The sequence below is a fragment of the Tupaia chinensis genome, unplaced genomic scaffold (assembly GCF_000334495.1).
Source record: "Tupaia chinensis unplaced genomic scaffold, TupChi_1.0 Scaffold138390_1, whole genome shotgun sequence".
NCBI classification, from domain to species: Eukaryota; Metazoa; Chordata; class Mammalia; order Scandentia; family Tupaiidae; genus Tupaia; species Tupaia belangeri.
This window is the reverse complement of record NW_006198287.1, coordinates 2,530,465-2,548,723: the sequence shown is the minus strand read 5'-3', so window position 1 is coordinate 2,548,723 and position 18,259 is coordinate 2,530,465. Positions and strand designations below refer to the sequence as shown.

Below are 18,259 nucleotides of genomic sequence, written 5' to 3'. Positions count from 1 at the left end.
GGCTCCTTTCTTCCTTGTAATTGTAGTGGTAAGGTCTAGAAACTTGCCAAAATTTGCATTCGATTTTTGGCATAGTGTTTTGTAGGTGGACTAGCAAGGATATATACCATCTATGCAAGAGGCCTTGAAGACAAGCAACCAAATGCAGTGTGTGAACCTTTTAGGACCCTGATCCCAAGAAACCAACTCTTAAAAAGGTGCTTGTGAAACAATCCAAATCATTTTAAATTCTGGTTGACTTTTAAATTATTTTAAGGAACTAATATTTTGGTTTTTTTTTTTCCCCCTCGCAAGTGGTAATAGTATTAAAGTTATATATTTTTTAAAGTCCTTTTGGAGCCAGCAGGTGGCATGGTGGTCAAGGCCCTGAATTCCCACATATCCAACCATGGTTTGAGTCCCAGACCTAGTCATTTAAAAAATCATGCTGGGCATGAGTGTGTGCATGCCCACAATGCCAGGAGGAAAATGGAGAGAAGGACTGCAGCCTGGCTATCCCCCTGGGTTTCTCACTTTCCCTCTCACCATTTCTCTCTTCCTCTGTCTCTCTAGTGAGTGCATTGAACCTAAAGCAAAAACCTTAGAAAAAAAAAAAAGCCATTTTTTCTGAGTTATATACTCCAAAGTATTTCCAAATGAGAATCTTCGAAATAATTTATTATTCTTTGACAAAATCTAGGCAGAGGGAGTTTATCAAGAAATTAAATGAAAGTAATCAAGCAATCACATGTGGAAGTTGGGTGAGGGATATATAAAGTTTCATTATACATTGTCTTTTGTCACAAAAGACACAATCCAGTTTTAATTTCCACACCTAAAAGGTGAGGATGATGTCATCTACCACGCCTGGCATTGTGCTTGTTAATTAGGAAGCACACATTATCAGGTTGTGTTTCTTGCACATTTTAGTGACTATTGACATTCATGGGCTGGATCATCCTTTCCCCACGTGCTTGTAAAATTATGACCCTCCTCATTTATTAGCTTGACTATTTTTGTTGAGAGAACTTTTTCTTCATTAACAACTTCGTTGCCCTTGTGGGAAACGTGCTCACCCATTCAGTGCCGAAGAATGGACATGGAGACACAAGGAATGGCAAAGAGAGACTTTAATAGTGGTTTTGCAAGATCGGGTGTCTGATGGGCAGGTAACGCCTGGAATGGTTACAGCAACAATTTACTCCCTAGTGTGCATGTCCCTCCCCCAGTTCCTCAGGGGCTGAGTACTATGGGGTGTACAGTCCTCCCGGACATCGCCTCAACTTTATTATTCTCCTACTAACAAGGGAATTTATTGTTCCCTTCTCTCTCCTATATGACAGAAAGATACAGGCTCAGTACACATTTGTGAAAAAGGCCTGCCAAATGTCCTGAGGAGGGAGAGGAACCAGGGAGAAGTACAAAGGAGAAAAGGGCTGGTGACCAGTCACATCTTGAGAAGTCATTTCTCAAGGGTGACCTGTTGCTTTAGGGTTTCATTTGTTCAGGAACTTTCCCAGAATGTATACTTTCTGGGGTTGTCATGTTGGCAGGCTGGTTAAACAACTTTCGTTAAGCAATTCTTGAAAATTAATCAGTTAAGCTGCTCTCTTCCACCCTTAAATTGGGAAAGGCAAGTCAAATATTTTATTATTCCCCTTTACCTGTTTTCAGAGTGATGAGGGTGGATGCAGCTTTGTCCAACATGGCTCATGGGTAGAACTGCTCTCTGCTGCCCTCTGGTGGATATGACACTTCACATACTCACTTGGTCAAGCCCTTAAATTATAGTGGTGTTCCCAACCTTTTCATTGCATATCACCTTTTTTTCTTCCTGAAGGTCTATTTTGAAATGCAATGTATTCCAAACAAGGTGCACTTAATATTGATCTATTTTTTTTATTTTAAAGACAAAAATATTAGGTCGTCAGGAAAGTCATTATGTATTTTTCTGGTTTTTTTTTTTTTAATGTGAAAATGCATCATGACTGTCCCAACAACCAATAGCAGTTGAACAGACCTTGTAGTCAGAAAAGGAAACAAGTGTGAAGATAAAGTGATATAATTCAAACAAAAATAAAATGCTTCACTTAGGCCTATGGCAAATTACATGTACATATTTTTCTTGCAGCCTTTAAAGTAAAAATCTCATGCTTACTCCCTTACCACAACCAGAGAGGCATGTTAGGGACTTAGAAGTCTTCAAGCCTGCATTTTGCTGCAGTCCCCTCACATTGGCTTTGCATCGAGCTGGAGCTCAGCAAACTGCGCTTAATAATAGGGTTTATGGTGACACTGGGGCCTCAGGAAAAGAAGGCAGATTGGTCCTGTTGTGAGTGACTCCAGAGACCCTGGAGTTTTATATTTTTGTAATATTCAGTAAGCTGTCATCCCATTTTCTCAAGCAGCATGCATAGGTGTTGACACATCTTCCGATTTTGTATTCCCCTTCTTGACATTTCCTCCGGCAGCGAGCAGTCCCATAACCACATATGCTGCTGTCTATTTCGAAGTCACTTCTCACTAGATAACAGGATAAGTCACTATGATTAGTTGTGCTCTACGAACAAAAGGCAAAGCTTTAGCAGTAGGTTTTTCTGAGGCAAAGACTGCAGTTGATCAAAGAATGTCGGAAAGTCCTGGTGGAGAATGCACAGAGAGTGGTTTCCCAAATATCCCCTGTTCCTCTGGTTTCCTGGCTGTTTGAATTGACCCTTCGATCCCCATCCACAATGATTTGTGTATCTATTTGTTTCATGAACAAGAGAATGAGAGAGAGAGAGAGAAACTCTTGACAGGGTCTCCTGTGCTGCAACCTCTGCCTAGCCTTCCAGCAAACCAGGATCATGGGTACTCCCACAGGTCAACTCAGAAACAAATCTAGAGCCTCCCCTATGATTCTTGTATCATGTAGTCCTGCCCTGTCACCTATACCTGTATCTCCACAGCTGGGCCTGGCATGATTTTTTATTTTTACTTTTGGAAATATAAGTCAGTCCATGTCATATCTTTTCTTAAAATCCCTGTAGCAGTTTATTGTTAACATCTGATTAAGTTGGGACCAGCAGATAGCGTAATGGTTATGTCACTGGACTCCCATGTAGTCAATCAGTTGGCGTCCCAGACTCGGTGGCTTAAAACTATGTTAGGTGCATGTGCGTGCGTGCCCAAAATCCCAAAAGGAGAATGGAGGGGAAGGGATTGTGGCATGGCCATTCCCCCTAGGAGGGTGATTTTTCACTTCTTTCTGTCTGTGTCTCTCTGTCTCTTCAGTGAGCACATGTACCTTATAGCAAAAATATTTCTCAAAAAAAAAAAAAAAATCTTTGATTATGTCCACCTAAACTCCTTACCAGGTCCACAAAAACTACCTTGATCTAATCTGCTCTTGGATCACCTCTTCTTACTCATACTGTCCCACTGTGACCCTCTCTCCACAGTACCTGCATTGGCCTCCTTTCCATTACATGTGCAATAAATCTCCACTATTGCATTCGCTCACACTGTTCCTTCTGCCTTCGGGGGGGGGGGGTCTTTTCTTCCTTTTGAACCTTCATTTTTCAATTTAAAGATCACAATGCTGGGGAAACCTCATTCTGTCCTTCTCCCATAGTTAAATACCCCTACACTATTTCTCTCTTTATGCATTTTAATTCTTTCATATCATCTATCCCAAATTATAGTCACATAACTTTTTTTGTATTTTGGTCTTCTCAATTGAACTCTAAGATCCCTAAACGTGAAGACCATGTCTACGTTGCTCACCATCATATACACAGCCCTAGACACATCATTTACGTTCCTGCCAATAAATGATTGAATCAACTAGACTAGGATAAACTACAAAAGACTAGAACAAACAGAAGAGGGGACACCAAAATAGAACATAATCATAACTGTTTGGCTTTGAGTCCAGAGCAATTTGCAGAAGAGAATTCAGTTACTCAGTGTCAGGGTGTGTTCTCTGAGGATAATAGAAGCTTTTAAACCTAGCTGCCTCACATACCAAAGTGGTAAGTCTTATAGCAGTACCAGGAGAGCTCAGAAGCAAGGCTGATGACAGAGATGAAAGTGTAACATGGTTGGGAAGTCCCCCACAGAGGGTGAGGAGTGAAACTCTCTATAGAAAACTTCAACGTTTTCTAGAGTGGCACCTCCCTGCACTTAGCGAAGACCACATTTCAGAAAGGATATCATCAAGAGGACACCAAGGAACAGAGTCTAGCTGACATAATGCACATGGTGTCTTTGAGAGCTAAGCCCTGAGCCCTCCTCCCCTTATGTCCATCCACAAAGTAGAAGGGGCAGGAGAACTCAAACAGATTGCTTATCCTGGAGCCGGTGTTTTGTTATTTTCCTTTGTCCCAGTAAAGCAAAATCTCCTGGTTCTAATATTTAAGTGTCAGGGGTGTCCACTCAGCAGGTGGGTGAGGACTGTATAGTGGTTTGACTGAATTACGTGCTAGCGGGAACACTGAAGAGGCTCTTGGTTGGGGGGTCCCCTGCAGTGGGTGAGGAGTTGTTTTACCCCAGCCTTCATGCAAAAGCATTCCCTTGTGGTCAGAGTAGAGGATAATGGAAGAAGGGAGTAAAGTGAATTGAAATATTCATTATGTTGAGTGATTATGTGAAGGTTAGGTACCATATTTGATCTCTGGCATGTTTTGAGCCAGCCATGTTACAGCCGGGAGTTAGAGGAGAAATAGGAGGCCACAATGTAAGCTCAGGGAAAGGATTCAAATTGGGGTAGAAGCCAAGTGGACTAGAGTGTACAAGCTGGACTGTCAGTCTCAAGCAAGACCCATGTGCCTTATAGAAGGAAAGTGATTAACCTGACATCACACAGCAACTTTCCAAGCCAGAACAAAAATCCAGCTGGTATGTCTGAGAGTCTGAGTAAGCAGAATGCAAAAGGGAGAATATGGTCTACACGCCGAGCAGTGATATATCCTAAGCAATAAATACATTCTGTGGTAAACCAATATACTGAGTCTCTTTCTTACATGGCTACTTGTCTTTCTGTGCCCCCATGACCAGCCTTTGTGGGCATTTGAAGGATTTGAAAATATAGAAGAGTCAAAGTTACCCAAAGCAGGAGATGAGGGTTGGGCAATGTGCCCAGTTCACACACCCATACCTGTCACTTTTCTCCTAAATCTTGCCCCTATGGCCCTTTCTTAGAATTAAATTATGGAGGCCAGTCTGACCCAGTCCTCAGCAGCGAAGTGAAGACAATGGTAACCAGCTCAACACGAGCATCCCCTGGCTCTGGAGGAACCCAGGACTTCCTATCTCAATGGGTTCTGTCTTATGATCATAAGCTAAGGGGACATTTTTCTTTGATAAGTGAATTACTATCATATTCTGACAGACCTGGAATATGGTAATAGCACAAATTCAGAGAGATGTCCATGGGAAACAGCCTGGGAAGAAAGAACAAGTAAGAATTAACTAAACATGTTTAACTTTTCTCTGAGAGTTAACCCATCTGAATCATTGCAGGCACATGATCCAGAAGAGGATGAAGAAAGCCTGCTGGCAGGAACCAGCAGTTAGTGTAATGGCTATGTCGCTGGACTCCCACGTAGTCGACTGCGGTTCGCGTCCCGGACCCAGTGGCTTAAAACTCACGCCGGGCGCATGTGCGTGCATGCCCAAGAGCCCGAGAGGAGAATGGAGGAGAAGGGATTGCGGCATGACCATCCCCCTGGGGGGTGATTTCTCGCTTTCTGTCTCTCTGTCTCTCTCTGTCTGGCTGGCGAGTGGACGCGACCTATAGCGAAAACCTCTCAAAGAAAAAAAGAAAGCCTGCTGGCAGGAACCAGCAGTTAGCGTAATGGCTATGTCGCTGGACTCCCACGTAGTCGACTGCGGTTCGCGTCCCGGACCCAGTGGCTTAAAACTCACGCCGGGCGCATGTGCGTGCATGCCCAAGAGCCCGAGAGGAGAATGGAGGAGAAGGGATTGCGGCATGACCATCCCCCTGGGGGGTGATTTCTCGCTTTCTGTCTCTCTGTCTCTCTCTGTCTGGCTGGCGAGTGGACGCGACCTATAGCGAAAACCTCTCAAAGAAAAAAAGAAAGCCTGCTGGCAGGAACCAGCAGTTAGCGTAATGGCTATGTCGCTGGACTCCCACGTAGTCGACTGCGGTTCGCGTCCCGGACCCAGTGGCTTAAAACTCACGCCGGGCGCATGTGCGTGCATGCCCAAGAGCCCGAGAGGAGAATGGAGGAGAAGGGATTGCGGCATGACCATCCCCCTGGGGGGTGATTTCTCGCTTTCTGTCTCTCTGTCTCTCTCTGTCTGGCTGGCGAGTGGACGCGACCTATAGCGAAAACCTCTCAAAGAAAAAAAGAAAGCCTGCTGGGCACCCTTCAGAGCCTCAGCAATTCTCAAGAGAGAGAATGAATGGTTCCTTGAGTCAACACAATAGAGTTGGTCCCAGCAAAGTAAGATTTTTTTGAGCAACTCTGAGAAAATTATTTTCTCTCACTGTATCATAGGGTGTTTGGCTCAGCTTTTAAAAGGAGGCAATTAGTCTACGTGATTTTCCATATCCACTCCAAATCTACTACTGTAAAATCAAATGTCTAGGTACATAGATTAACACAGAGTCAGAAGCTTGCTGTCCTCTCAGACTAACTTGGAAATTTCCTCAGTGGAGTCCAAAGGTATCTGCTATTTGTGTTATCAATAAATTAATTTTGTCTGATAAAAGCACCACAATTCAGGGCCAGCAGATGGTGTAATGGTTACATTGCTGGACTCCCATATCGTCGACCACGGTTTGAGTACCAGACCTGGCAGCTTAAAACTCATGCTGGGCACATGTGCGTGCATGCCCAAAATCCCGAGAGAAGAATGGAGGAGAAGGGATTGCAGCATGGCCATCTCCCCTGGGGGGTGATTTCTCGCTTTCTGTCTGTCTCCCTCTGTCTCTCTGGTAAGCGTACATGCCTTATGGCAAAAATCTCTCTAAGAAAAAAATAAATAAAAGCACCATATTTCTCTCTTAATCCGCTGACTTATTAATTAAAAGGTGTAAAATTTAGGAAGATGGCAAGGCCCTCTTTCTGTGCAGAGTAAAACGGTTCCAAAGAACACAGATGGATCCAACCAGCATGAAGAGAAGGCGTCTTGTTTCACAAACTCAATAATGAATTATGATGGATGTTGTGCAATGGAATGAGTATGGTTAGTGAGTACCCACCTCTAAGGAATCCAAGAGAAACTTCAACCATGGAGGGCCAGAAGGTCAGTGGCATCTAAGATTCCTGATCATCATCTTTTTATTCCCTCTCTTTGAAATAGTAAGTCTCTCTGCCAGGAGGCATATAAAAGGACTACCATTTACTATGTTTTACTAATAGACTCAATGAAGGCTAACAGATTTTAAAAACTGTGGCTAAAGAAGGTTGTTTAATACATTAGGATTTATTTTCCTTTTTTTTTTTTTTAATTACCAGGGGGCTTGTATGCTAACCAGAGAAAAAGAGAGAGAGAGAGAACTCCCTCCACTTGTGCATAGTCACGCTGCAATCCTCTTTTCTCCATTCCTCCCTCCCATCAGGATTGGGGGCGTGCGCGTGCACACATACACACACACACACACACACACACACACACAACTGGCATATTTCTCAAGCTACTGGAGCTGTGATTTGAACCATGGTCAATCATATGGGATCCAGCTCCCTAAACTATTGAGCTGCAGAACCAGTCCAAGATTCAGTTTCTTAACCAAATCCTTCCCTCCCCACTTTGATACTATGTAAATTTCTAGCTGAGAATCTCTTTTTACCTGATGGATCTTGATAGAGTAGAAGAGAAATGGCTAAGAGCCACACAAAGGTCTTCATAGTGCAAGGGTTGCTGGGGAGAAGTGGAGTTGGGTCAGAGGGAATCACCCAGGCAGAGGGGAACAGCTCTATTTATGGGTAGCATATTGCTCCTGATTACTGAAGCTTATCAAAAACCACCATTTCTTAATGTAACAGGAAAGTCTTGGAACATTAAAAATGTCAGCTAAGCAGTGCTCAGGGTAGAAGGGTGATTATTGTACAGAAAGCCCAAGTCACTTCATTTGCTTCCCCATCTATAACAAGAATTTGATTAAACGATCTCAAGATATCTTTCTATCTTGACATTCTGTAATTCTGGTGAAAGGACTTTCAGGTCTGTTTCAGTTAAATTGGCATTAAATTACCCAGGTAAATTTCTGTCAGGAGTTTTGTGTCAAAAATAATGGCATAGGTAAAAGGAATTAAAGTTTATTACTCCCAAGACCCTTCTAAAATAAACATAGAAAGAAATAAATGTATAATGTCAAAAAGAAGAATGGTATGGGATATGGGAGATCATAAATGCAGAGGGGTTTGGCACACTTTGGGGACAGAAAGGGTTTGGGTTAAGGAAAATAATAAATGTGGACTTAAAGAATGCTTAATGGTGGGCATCAGAAAAATAAAGAAGATGTTATATTTAGCCATAGAATATCAGACTGGCTTGATGTTCCAAGTAAAATGAAGGACAAGAGTGAGAAGAGAGGCCAAAAGGGGAGGCTTTATAGGAATTCTGCTTTTCTGTCAATGGCACCAAATGACAATTGTATTCTTTATCTTTCAAGAGAGCATAGGCACTTACATTTAACCCCCACGTTTACCCTCAAGCAAAACCTAGGCCATAGGCTCCTGGCATTTGCCCTTAGGCAAAATATCAAGTAATTTTATTTTAAGAAAATTTCATAAAGTACTTTAGAGAAAAAAGACATGTCCACCTTTGGAAATTGACGTTTTTGAATAAGGTCTCTCATTCTGGAAAAGGTTGGACAAAGGTTGCAGGCAAGGCTTGGTTAATACATCTTTCCCCAAATCTAGCCATCGATAGATTCTACCCAGCGTTCCTACTGAAGGGAGAACATGGCAGAAACTAGTCCTCCTTTTGCAGTAACAGAATAAATCATCAGGATCATCAAATGTGCTAGTTTGGATCCTCCAGAACGCAGGTATAAACAAAAATGAAAAAAGGAAAAAATGTATTAGACAATGCCTGTGAAGAATAAAGGGGAGAAAGGCGCGAGACACCAGACAAGTATTCGGGCCACAACGCTGGGTGACTTGTGAAAAGCTGGGGGGGCAGGAGAGCCTCAGACTGCAGTGCAGAGAATCTCGGCATTGCTGATGGGGGACCCCAGAGCAAAGATTGTCCTATTTAGCAGACTAGCCCAGCTCTCAGGCCACCCACACTGTGCTCATTCACAGACTGGAAGCAGGACATGGAGGGGTATCCATGGAATCTTGTAGCACTTTGCGAACATGCAGCAAGGGGAGATAGTCAGATACTCTCCACCCAGCAGACACTCTGAAAGCATCAGGATTTCTGATCTCTCAACTCTCCTAAAGGGTCACATGTTAGGCTTTCATATCTTTAATGATGAGCCTCAGGAAAAAAGACAGCCTATACTTAAGATTGTCTACATAATCAGTATTCTGGAGGGAAAAAAAGTTAGATAATCCTGACAAAAATAAGCAATGCACAAAAAAAAAAAAAAAGAGAGAAATCTATTTATTAGGGCTTGAATAACCAAAATTCAAAAGAAACCCATTATCTGAGACCAGCAGTTAGTGTAATGGCTATGTCGTTGGACTCCCATGTAGTCGACCGCAGTCCGAGTCCTGGACCTGGCCGTTTAAACTCACACTGGGCGCATGTGTGTGCATGCCCAAGATCCCAAGAGGAGAATGGAGGAGAAGGGATTGCGGTGTGGCCATCCCCTCTGGGGGGTGATTTCTCACTTTCTGTCTCTCTGTCTCTTTCTTTCTGGCGAGCGCATATGCCCTATAGCTAAAACCTCTCCAAAAAAAAATAGAAATCCATTCTCTTCCTGGTGAATCCTTAAGAAGTATCTGAGATTTTTGGCTTCAGTTGCTCCATGTAAAATGCCTGAAAGTTGCCACATCTACCCCTGAGAAAGAAAAAGAAAAATGGAAAGGAAGAAAAAAAAAGTTTGACAATCTGAAAATCAATGACTTTCCTTGGATCCCTCAGAGAACTGAGCTCAAGGTGAGCCTGTCCTGAAACCTGGGGAGGTACAGCCAAGATGTGCTAACCTGAAGCAGAAGTTCTCAGATTGTTGGAGGCTGAGTGTAGACTAGCCTGAAAGTAAGAGATTACTGGGGGCCAGCGTCAGAGCCCCCCCACACACACACGCACCAGTTTATCATGGAGAAGAGCCAAAACTCCTAGTGACTCTAGTGAAGAAAAGAATAATTATTGTGAAATATCTCCAGAGGATTCACCCCGAAATCCTATTTTCCAGGGAAAATCATTTTACTAGAATCATATTCGCAGGAGAGGAGTGTTTTTCTATCCCAGCCCCAGTTTCTGATTGGTTACGGTTTTCTCATTGACGCTGAGCTGGGTTTTAGTTACTTACTAAAATCTAGGGTACCGCTGCTGCCTCAGTCTAATGCCTCCCATTTAATTATTTCAACAGTCTTTCCTCTTTGGGCTGCCTCTCATTTATGAGCAACTGAACAAATCTCAGACATAAATGGCATTCTCTGTTATCATCGCATTCAGTTTGCATGGGCGTGGAACTCCTAAGTTACACATCAGGTTAATTGGCTATTTTTCCCGTTTGTTGCTTTTTCTTTCTTATTACAGTCAGACCATTTGACATGCAGCTGATGGCTGTAAACATGAATTTAAGACTCTTAAGAGAATATAGCGCCCTGGCATTCTATATAGAGCAAACACACTTAGTAGGAACATATTAGTTCATAATATCCAGAAACATATGCCTTCTCATAGTACAATGTTTACCAGTTTTTCCAAATAGCTTTAGTTCCTTTGGAATAAAAACTCAAAAGAAAATAATCCACGTTCAGAATTGTATTTTTTAGTATTTACTTCCTGAACGGAAATTATCTAGATATGTACTTTATACATATCTTTAATTTTATTTAGCAAGATTCTAAGGATGTGAGAGATTTAGGAAAGTATTTTTATGTAGACATAGTTTAAAACATAATTACTGCTGAAAAGTTCATTCATAAACTTTTTAAATTTACTGTTTATTATGGTAATAAGCACATACCACAAAATATACCACCTTAAGCTATACAGTTTAATATTATTAAATGTTTTCATAACGTTGAGCAACTAATACCATCATCCTTCTCTGTTACTCTTTTTTTTTTTTTTGGAGAGATTTTCACTGTAGGGCGCGTGCGCTTGCCAGACAGAGAGAGACACAGAGACAGAAAGCAAGAAATCACCCCCCAGGGGGGATGGTCACGCCACAATCCCTTCTCCTCCATTCTCCTCTCGGGATCTTGGGCACGCACGCACACGCACCCGGCGTGAGTTTTAAGCCACCGGGTCCAGAACATGAACCGCGGTCGACTACGTGGGAGTCCAGCAACATAGCCATTACGCTAACTGCTGGTTCCCTCTGTTACTCTTTTTGATCTTGTAAAGGTGAAATTCTATAGCCAATAAACAATAACTCTCTCTTGCTCCTTTCCCTCCTCTCTCCCAGTTCCCGGAAATCACCTTTATACTTTCTTTTTCTATTATTTTGACTATTCTAAGTATTTTTGGGGGGGAGGGGAGAAGTTTTTGCTATAGGGCAAGTGCGCTCACCAGAAAGACAGAGAGACAGAAGCAAGAAAGCATCATGTTGCAGTCCCTTCTCCTCCATTCCCCTCTCCAGACTTTGGGCATGCACACACACACACCTGGTGGGAGTTTGAAGCCACTGGGTCCAGGACTTGAACTACAGACTACACCAGAGAGAGAGAGAAAGAGAAAGAGAGAGATGGACAGTGAGAGGGAAAGTGAGAAATCATGCCCAAGGGGGAACGGCCCCTCCACAATCCCTTCTCCTCCATTCTCCTCTCAGAATCTTAGGCACACATGCACACGTGCCCAGCATGATTTTTAATCACTGGGTCCAGTTCTCAAACCATAGTTGGCCATGTGGGAGTCCAGCGACATAAGAGCTACGTCATCTGCTGGCCCTGCTCCTAAGTATCTTTGAACCTGTGGATCTTCCATCATCGTTTCCCCACTTAAACCATTATTAGCCTTGTCTAATAATAACAACCTTCACTTTCCCGGGATTTATTTTTTTAAATGGCTTTTATCGAGAAGTAGGAAACACCTACAGAAAAATACATAACATGAAGTGCAGTTTGAACGAGTCGTTCCCCTGCAGGCGTCTGTGTGGGTACCGTGGGGTCAGAAACAGGTGCTGTTGGCGTCTAGTCCCTCGCATTTCTGTGGCACAGCCCTTCTCCTCCCTTCCAACACGACCAATTGCTTGGTTTGTATGGAAATCTCTTTTAAGATTCGTTATTTCTTTCTCCTGTGGGATTTCCTGGGTATTCTTGCACTGTATTCTTTCTATGTCTGCAAAACACTTTTGAGCACATTTACCTTTGAAAACATCACCGAGTCTTGACTCTCCTGTCTGAGCGCTTCCTCCTCATTCGTGCCTGCTGGTCACCAGATGTGTTTGGTCCCACTCTGGGCTTCAGCAGTAGTTTCTTTTGTTGTTTCTCTTTCTGGGCCACTTCACTGCAGGCTAGAAGCTGTGGCCATCAGAGTTCTTCACTGTGAGAAGGAAACCGTTTTGGGCTAATTTATTAAAGGCACGTGGATGGCCTGCAAGTCCTGAGAAGTTTTGGACTTAGGCTTAGAAACTTCACTGCCAGGAGCAAAGCTCAAAATCTCTTCACATAACTGGCCCCAGGAGACGCCTCTGTCACCTCTGCACAGACGTCAGTGCTTGTGTACCAGACACTGTTCATGCTGGGCTCTGTGTATCTCCCTGAACGCCACAATCCCTTCTCCTCCATTCTCCTCTCGGGATCTTGGGCACGCACGCACACGCACCCGGCGTGAGTTTTAAGCCACCGGGTCCAGAACATGAACCGCGGTCGACTACGTGGGAGTCCAGCAACATAGCCATTACGCTAACTGCTGGTTCCCTCTGTTACTCTTTTTGATCTTGTAAAGGTGAAATTCTATAGCCAATAAACAATAACTCTCTCTTGCTCCTTTCCCTCCTCTCTCCCAGTTCCCGGAAATCACCTTTATACTTTCTTTTTCTATTATTTTGACTATTCTAAGTATTTTTGGGGGGGAGGGGAGAAGTTTTTGCTATAGGGCAAGTGCGCTCACCAGAAAGACAGAGAGACAGAAAGCGAGAAATTCCCCCCCCCAGGAGGAAGGCCACACCACAATCCCTTCTCCTCCATTCTCCTCTTGGGATCTTGGGCATGCACACACATGCACCTGGCGTGAGTTTAAGCCACTGGGTCCGGGACTCGAACCATGGTCAACTACATGGGAATCCAGTGACATAGCCGTTACGCCAACTGCTGGTCCCCACTATTCTAAGTATTCTATGTAAGTGGAATCATATAGCTTTTGTTTTTGTTTTATGTGGCTAACTTATTTTACTTAGTATAATGTCTTTAAGTTTCAACCAAGTTGTAGCATATAGCAGGATGTATTCCTTTTTTAAGGGTTGAATAATATGCCCTTCCATATAGATGCCAGATTTGCTTATCCATTCATCCATCAGTGGACATGTTTTAGCTATTGCGGATAACATTGTTATGAACGTGGGTGTACAAATCTCTCTTTGAGATCCTGCTTTCAATTACCTTGTATATATATCCAAAAGTGAAATTTCTAGATTATGTGATAATTTTGTTTAAATTTTTTGAGGAATATTGTTTTCCATGTGGTTGTACCATTTCCATGAAGAGTGCACAAGGATTCTAATTTTTCCACATGCTTACCAACACTTATTATTTTCTGGAGTTTATTTATTTATCATTGCCAGAGGGCACATGAGCACATGAACTGGGTGTATTCTTCAAGCCATCATGGCCAGGATTTGAGCTAGAGTTGGCCATATGGAATCTAACTCCCTTCGCCATTAGGCTATGGGACTGGCCATCTTCTAGTTCCCTTTTAAGAGAACTATCAGAGGGCTTTGGAATAATTCTTTGCCACAAAATTATGGAAAAATTAGCCAGGATAAAGGGATCATGAAGGTTAACTAGTTTTACTCTCCTTTCTAAATTAAGCACTTGACAAACTGATCATAATCTTTTACGTTTTTTTACTTTATTTTTTTCAATTGAAGTGTTTGCTTACAGCAATAGCCAGAGTGAGAAGAAGGTGCTAGGTCATCCAACTTCTCTGGCAAGCTAAAATCTTCACACTGAGTCATAATCGATATTCTTCTCACACGGCTGGAGAGGAAGGCAGCATTTCAAAAACTTCTGGCAGAAAGCAACAAGTTCTTCGTTTTTATCACAAGATGTCACACATTTCCCTTTAAGTTGGTTGCATTTCTTATCAAAAAATGCATTCTTGGCTACACAAGGGAAGGAGCCACCTGGATTAAATTTCTTTTCAGACATGCCTAGTAATCAGGTGCAATCATGCAACTAGTTTGTGAAGATTTCTTTATAAGTTGTCATAATACCTTATCTTACCAGTAGATAAAGTGGAAGGAAATACTCTCTATCCAATATTTCTTTTTCTCACGCAGGAAGGAAGATCAAGAATAGAATTGTCTTCCAGCGTTTTGGAGTAAGGTATCAGGGGGTGGTTTGGAGAACAAAAGCAACCATTCTATTTATCAAAATCTGTTGGGGCAACTATCAATGTGTTCCTATAAACACTTCCAGAGTCAGTAACTTCCAGTACACTCTAAAGGATTACTCCTTAGGGAAAGTAGAGCAAGACCTTAGATTGGAGAAATGACTCAAGACTGGAATAAAATATATATATATGCACACACATATGTATACACACATAGGATATATATATATATATACATATATATATATATATATGCACATTTCCATGAATATATAAAAAGAAAAATATTTACTGTAGTAGAAAGTGTTCATAAAAAAGGCTTCTTAGAAAGGCTTAGTCTGGGGACCAGCAGATGGGGTAATGGTTACGTCGCTGGACTCCCACATAGTTGACCTCAGTTTCAGTCCCAGACCCAGTGGCTTAAAATTCATACCAGGTGAGAGTATATGCACACCCGAGATCCTGAGAGGAAAATAGAAGAGAAAGGATTGTGGTGTGGCCATCTCCCCTCAGGAGTGATTTCACGCTTTCTGTCTCTCTGTCTCTCTGGTGAGCACACTTGCCCAATAGCAAAATCTCTCTTAAAAAAAGAAAGGCTCAGTCTGATTTCTCCTTGACATACCTCAAAATGCCAACTACAGGCTGTGCACAGTGGCATACTCCCATTATCCTACCTAGTTTGGAGATGGGTAGAAATCACATAGCAAGACTTATACCAATATCTCTCTCTCTTTCTCCCCTCCTCCTCCTCCTCCTCCTCCTCCCACTCATGTGCACTTTTTACCTCTCCCTTTTTCTCTCTAATAAAAGAAAAAAATCCAACTGTTGAAGGCATGTGCTTTAGAGCAGGTTGGGAGTGGCCCACTTTTTTCATACCATTTTGTGTAGAATTATGGTCATGACCCTTGGTACTTTATCAGTAGCCATAAGAGCAACCTGCTTCAAGTTAAGGACAGACAACACATCTAACCAAAATCAACACTTTAGAGTTGTCTTATTTAGGAATATATAACGAAGGTGTCAGACGTATACAGAAGACATTTCATGTCAACATATTAAAGGGGCCTAATTCACACTTATGTGAAATATACGACTAGATGAATTAGTGTTGGCATATGTGCTAATCATTATCTAGCACAGATATATCAGTTCATAAAAAATAAATACTTCATCATTTCAAAGCTCAGAGAACTTTGGCTTCTACTGCAGTGCTCCATGTCCTCTCCACCCTCCTAATACTACCATAAGGATCTCAAGGTGGAGGTACAAGAATGCATTCTTACAGAAGTCCCTTGTACTGGATCCAGTTCGCAATGATTGCCCAGAAGCAGCTTTGGGGCGAAAAATTTTAAAAAGCATCCATGTCTGTAAGGCTTCTAATGAACCATCACACGTACACATACATGCACATGTAACATGTGTTACAGTAGTAGATTTTGTTTAGATATATTAGATAATACTATATAATCTTGTATTTTGTTAACTAACCATATATGTTTTCTGAAAAGGAAATTTCTGGTCAGTTTTCAATGTGTACATCAAAGCCATGGAATGAATACAGCATGGTTTAGGTTCTTGATCATCATACCCTGACACTGAATCTACTTCACACAAGCTTGTCTCAGAACAGACCAGAGATATGAAGAGATGGTATAAAAATTATAAGTGTCACACATGGACTGATATCTCATTAGCATTTGGCACAAAGGTGAACTTACTGTGGGTTCTAAGAAGCCCTTTCTTCAGCTCTCTGGAATCTGGGATGAATCTAATCTGTTATATAACTTTGAGGAGGTTACAAATGGAAACTTTGAAGGTTCTCAAAAGCAAGAGAAAGTGAAGAGAGTTCTTATATGGAAAGGACATCATAAACACCTCTCACTGCAGCAAGACAGAGTTGAGCTCTAATCCCAGCTTCACACCTGTTCATCTGCATGACCTTAGGAAGCTGGTTAACTCATCTAAGTCTCAATTGCTGCATCTGCAAAATATACATAAAATGAAAAATAAAAAAAGTTTCTGAATGTCATTAAATTAGAGATAGAGAAGAGCTTTCCTTAAAGGCATTGGCTTTGAAAACTAAGTACATTTTATTATGTAAAGGTTGGTTGGGGATTTTTTTACATTTAATCACTGTACTTCTTCACACTGTACAACTTGGTTCTTCCCAGCATGAATACAGTGCATATTAATGAACTCACAGATCCTACCATGTATGTTGTCATCAAGAGATAACTTTCATTTTTGTGTCTATTAAACCTTTCATTGGTTTGTTTATTCCCCGATCCCCTCCCTACCACCCACTACCCACCCTCCATTACTCACTCTTTACCTTCTCCTATACTGTCTCTAATATCTTCAGTTGCCTTCCCTTTAATCACAGAATCCCATGTGATCAAGGAATGGAAGTCTAACTTATGCTGTTCTACCTAATATTTATATAGCTCTAAGCCATTCTTTTTCTCTTATTTCTCCCTTTCTCTGTATCTCACATTTATAGGTTTTAATCTCTACAATAATCATATAGATTTTTGCCTTAGGGCATGTACACTTACTGGAGAGAAAGTGAGAGGGAAGGTGAGAAATCACCACAGGGAGGGTAGCCACACCACAATCCCTTCTCCTTCATTCTCATTCCAGGATCTTGAGCATGCACACACACATCCCCAGTGTGATTTTCAAGCTACTGGATCCAGGACTCAAACCACAGTTGGCCATGTGGGAGTCAAGCAATGTAACCACTATGCTATCTGCTGGCCCCAATAACCATATTTTAAAAGGTTCACAACTGCTACCCTTACTTTTATTTCCTTTCCCAATTTTTGTTTTTGTTAGTGAGCATGAGACTGAGCACCAAAAGACATTTTCCCTGGCATCCCTTTATTTCTCTTAACCTGTAACAGTGCCTCCTACATATAATGGAAAATGCAAAGAATTTATAACGAAACATGGGGAAACGTTGCCTTTTGTAGCAAATGTTCCCCTGGAGGGCCACACAACCAGAGGCATCTTTGGCTCTAGGGTTGGTAACTCCTAAGCATTCACTGACATAAACCCTCTGGGCTACCACCTTCAATCCCTTTCCTGTGAAGATGCTCATTTACCTGGGGCCAAAAAGAGGAGAACAGCAAAGAGAAATAGGAATGTCCTCATGACTTGGAGGATCTTGAGAGTTTAATACAGTGTCCATGAGAAAAGAGCAGCAAACACCCACATTTATACATTTCCTCAGACCAAATAACATCTTGATCAGTGATGCTTGTCAGAAATGAGACTATTTTCATGCTCTGCTAAGTATATCTCGTAAACCTAATGAGTGTTACTCAGTCTACAGACAAAAGATCTGGAGTCTGGCATTTGTATTTCTAATCCTAACTATTCAGATTCAGTTTATTCCTATGCAAAATTAGAGCAACTACATAATATTGTAAAGCTTCAATTAAGAGTTGGTGCGCTCTAATCAAAGGGGGTCTGAATTCCAGATTCAATCTTCATGAGTTGTAATCTTGACAAAGTGCTTGACTTAAGCATATGTTTCATTATTTGACTACAAATGAGTATCTTGTCACATGCTGCGTGCACGTTTTAATGCATCATCACATTGAATTCTCAAACAACTTCCTAGATAGTTATGGAATATTGATTAAGATTG

The 18,259-nt window shown here is 41.8% G+C and overlaps 2 protein-coding genes across 3 annotated transcripts in view; both read right to left on the bottom strand.

Moving 5' to 3' along the window:
• LOC102489717 (sperm-associated antigen 11) overlaps positions 1 to 17,788 on the bottom strand; it is a 41,253-nt gene extending 23,465 nt beyond the window's left edge. The window contains exons 1-2 of one of the 2 annotated variants that reach the window (XM_027765454.1): positions 17,712 to 17,788; positions 14,150 to 14,377 (exon numbers count right to left, since the gene is read on the bottom strand). In XM_027765454.1, the coding sequence (XP_027621255.1) occupies positions 14,217 to 14,377; positions 17,712 to 17,760 (210 nt within the window). In that variant the 5' untranslated portion in view covers positions 17,761 to 17,788 and the 3' untranslated portion in view covers positions 14,150 to 14,216. Of the gene's footprint in view, positions 1 to 14,149; positions 14,378 to 17,711 lie in introns of those variants that run through there. The other variant, XM_006161242.2, reaches the window with a different exon arrangement.
• LOC114004513 (beta-defensin 104A-like) lies at positions 1,966 to 16,544 on the bottom strand. Its single transcript, XM_027765455.1, has 2 exons — positions 16,483 to 16,544; positions 1,966 to 2,502 (listed from the first exon to the last, which is right to left on the bottom strand). Exons 1-2 carry the CDS (start codon positions 16,541 to 16,543, stop codon positions 2,339 to 2,341), a joined length of 225 nt encoding a protein of 74 aa, XP_027621256.1. The 5' UTR covers position 16,544; the 3' UTR covers positions 1,966 to 2,338.
• Positions 17,789 to 18,259: the final 471 nt, after the last annotated feature.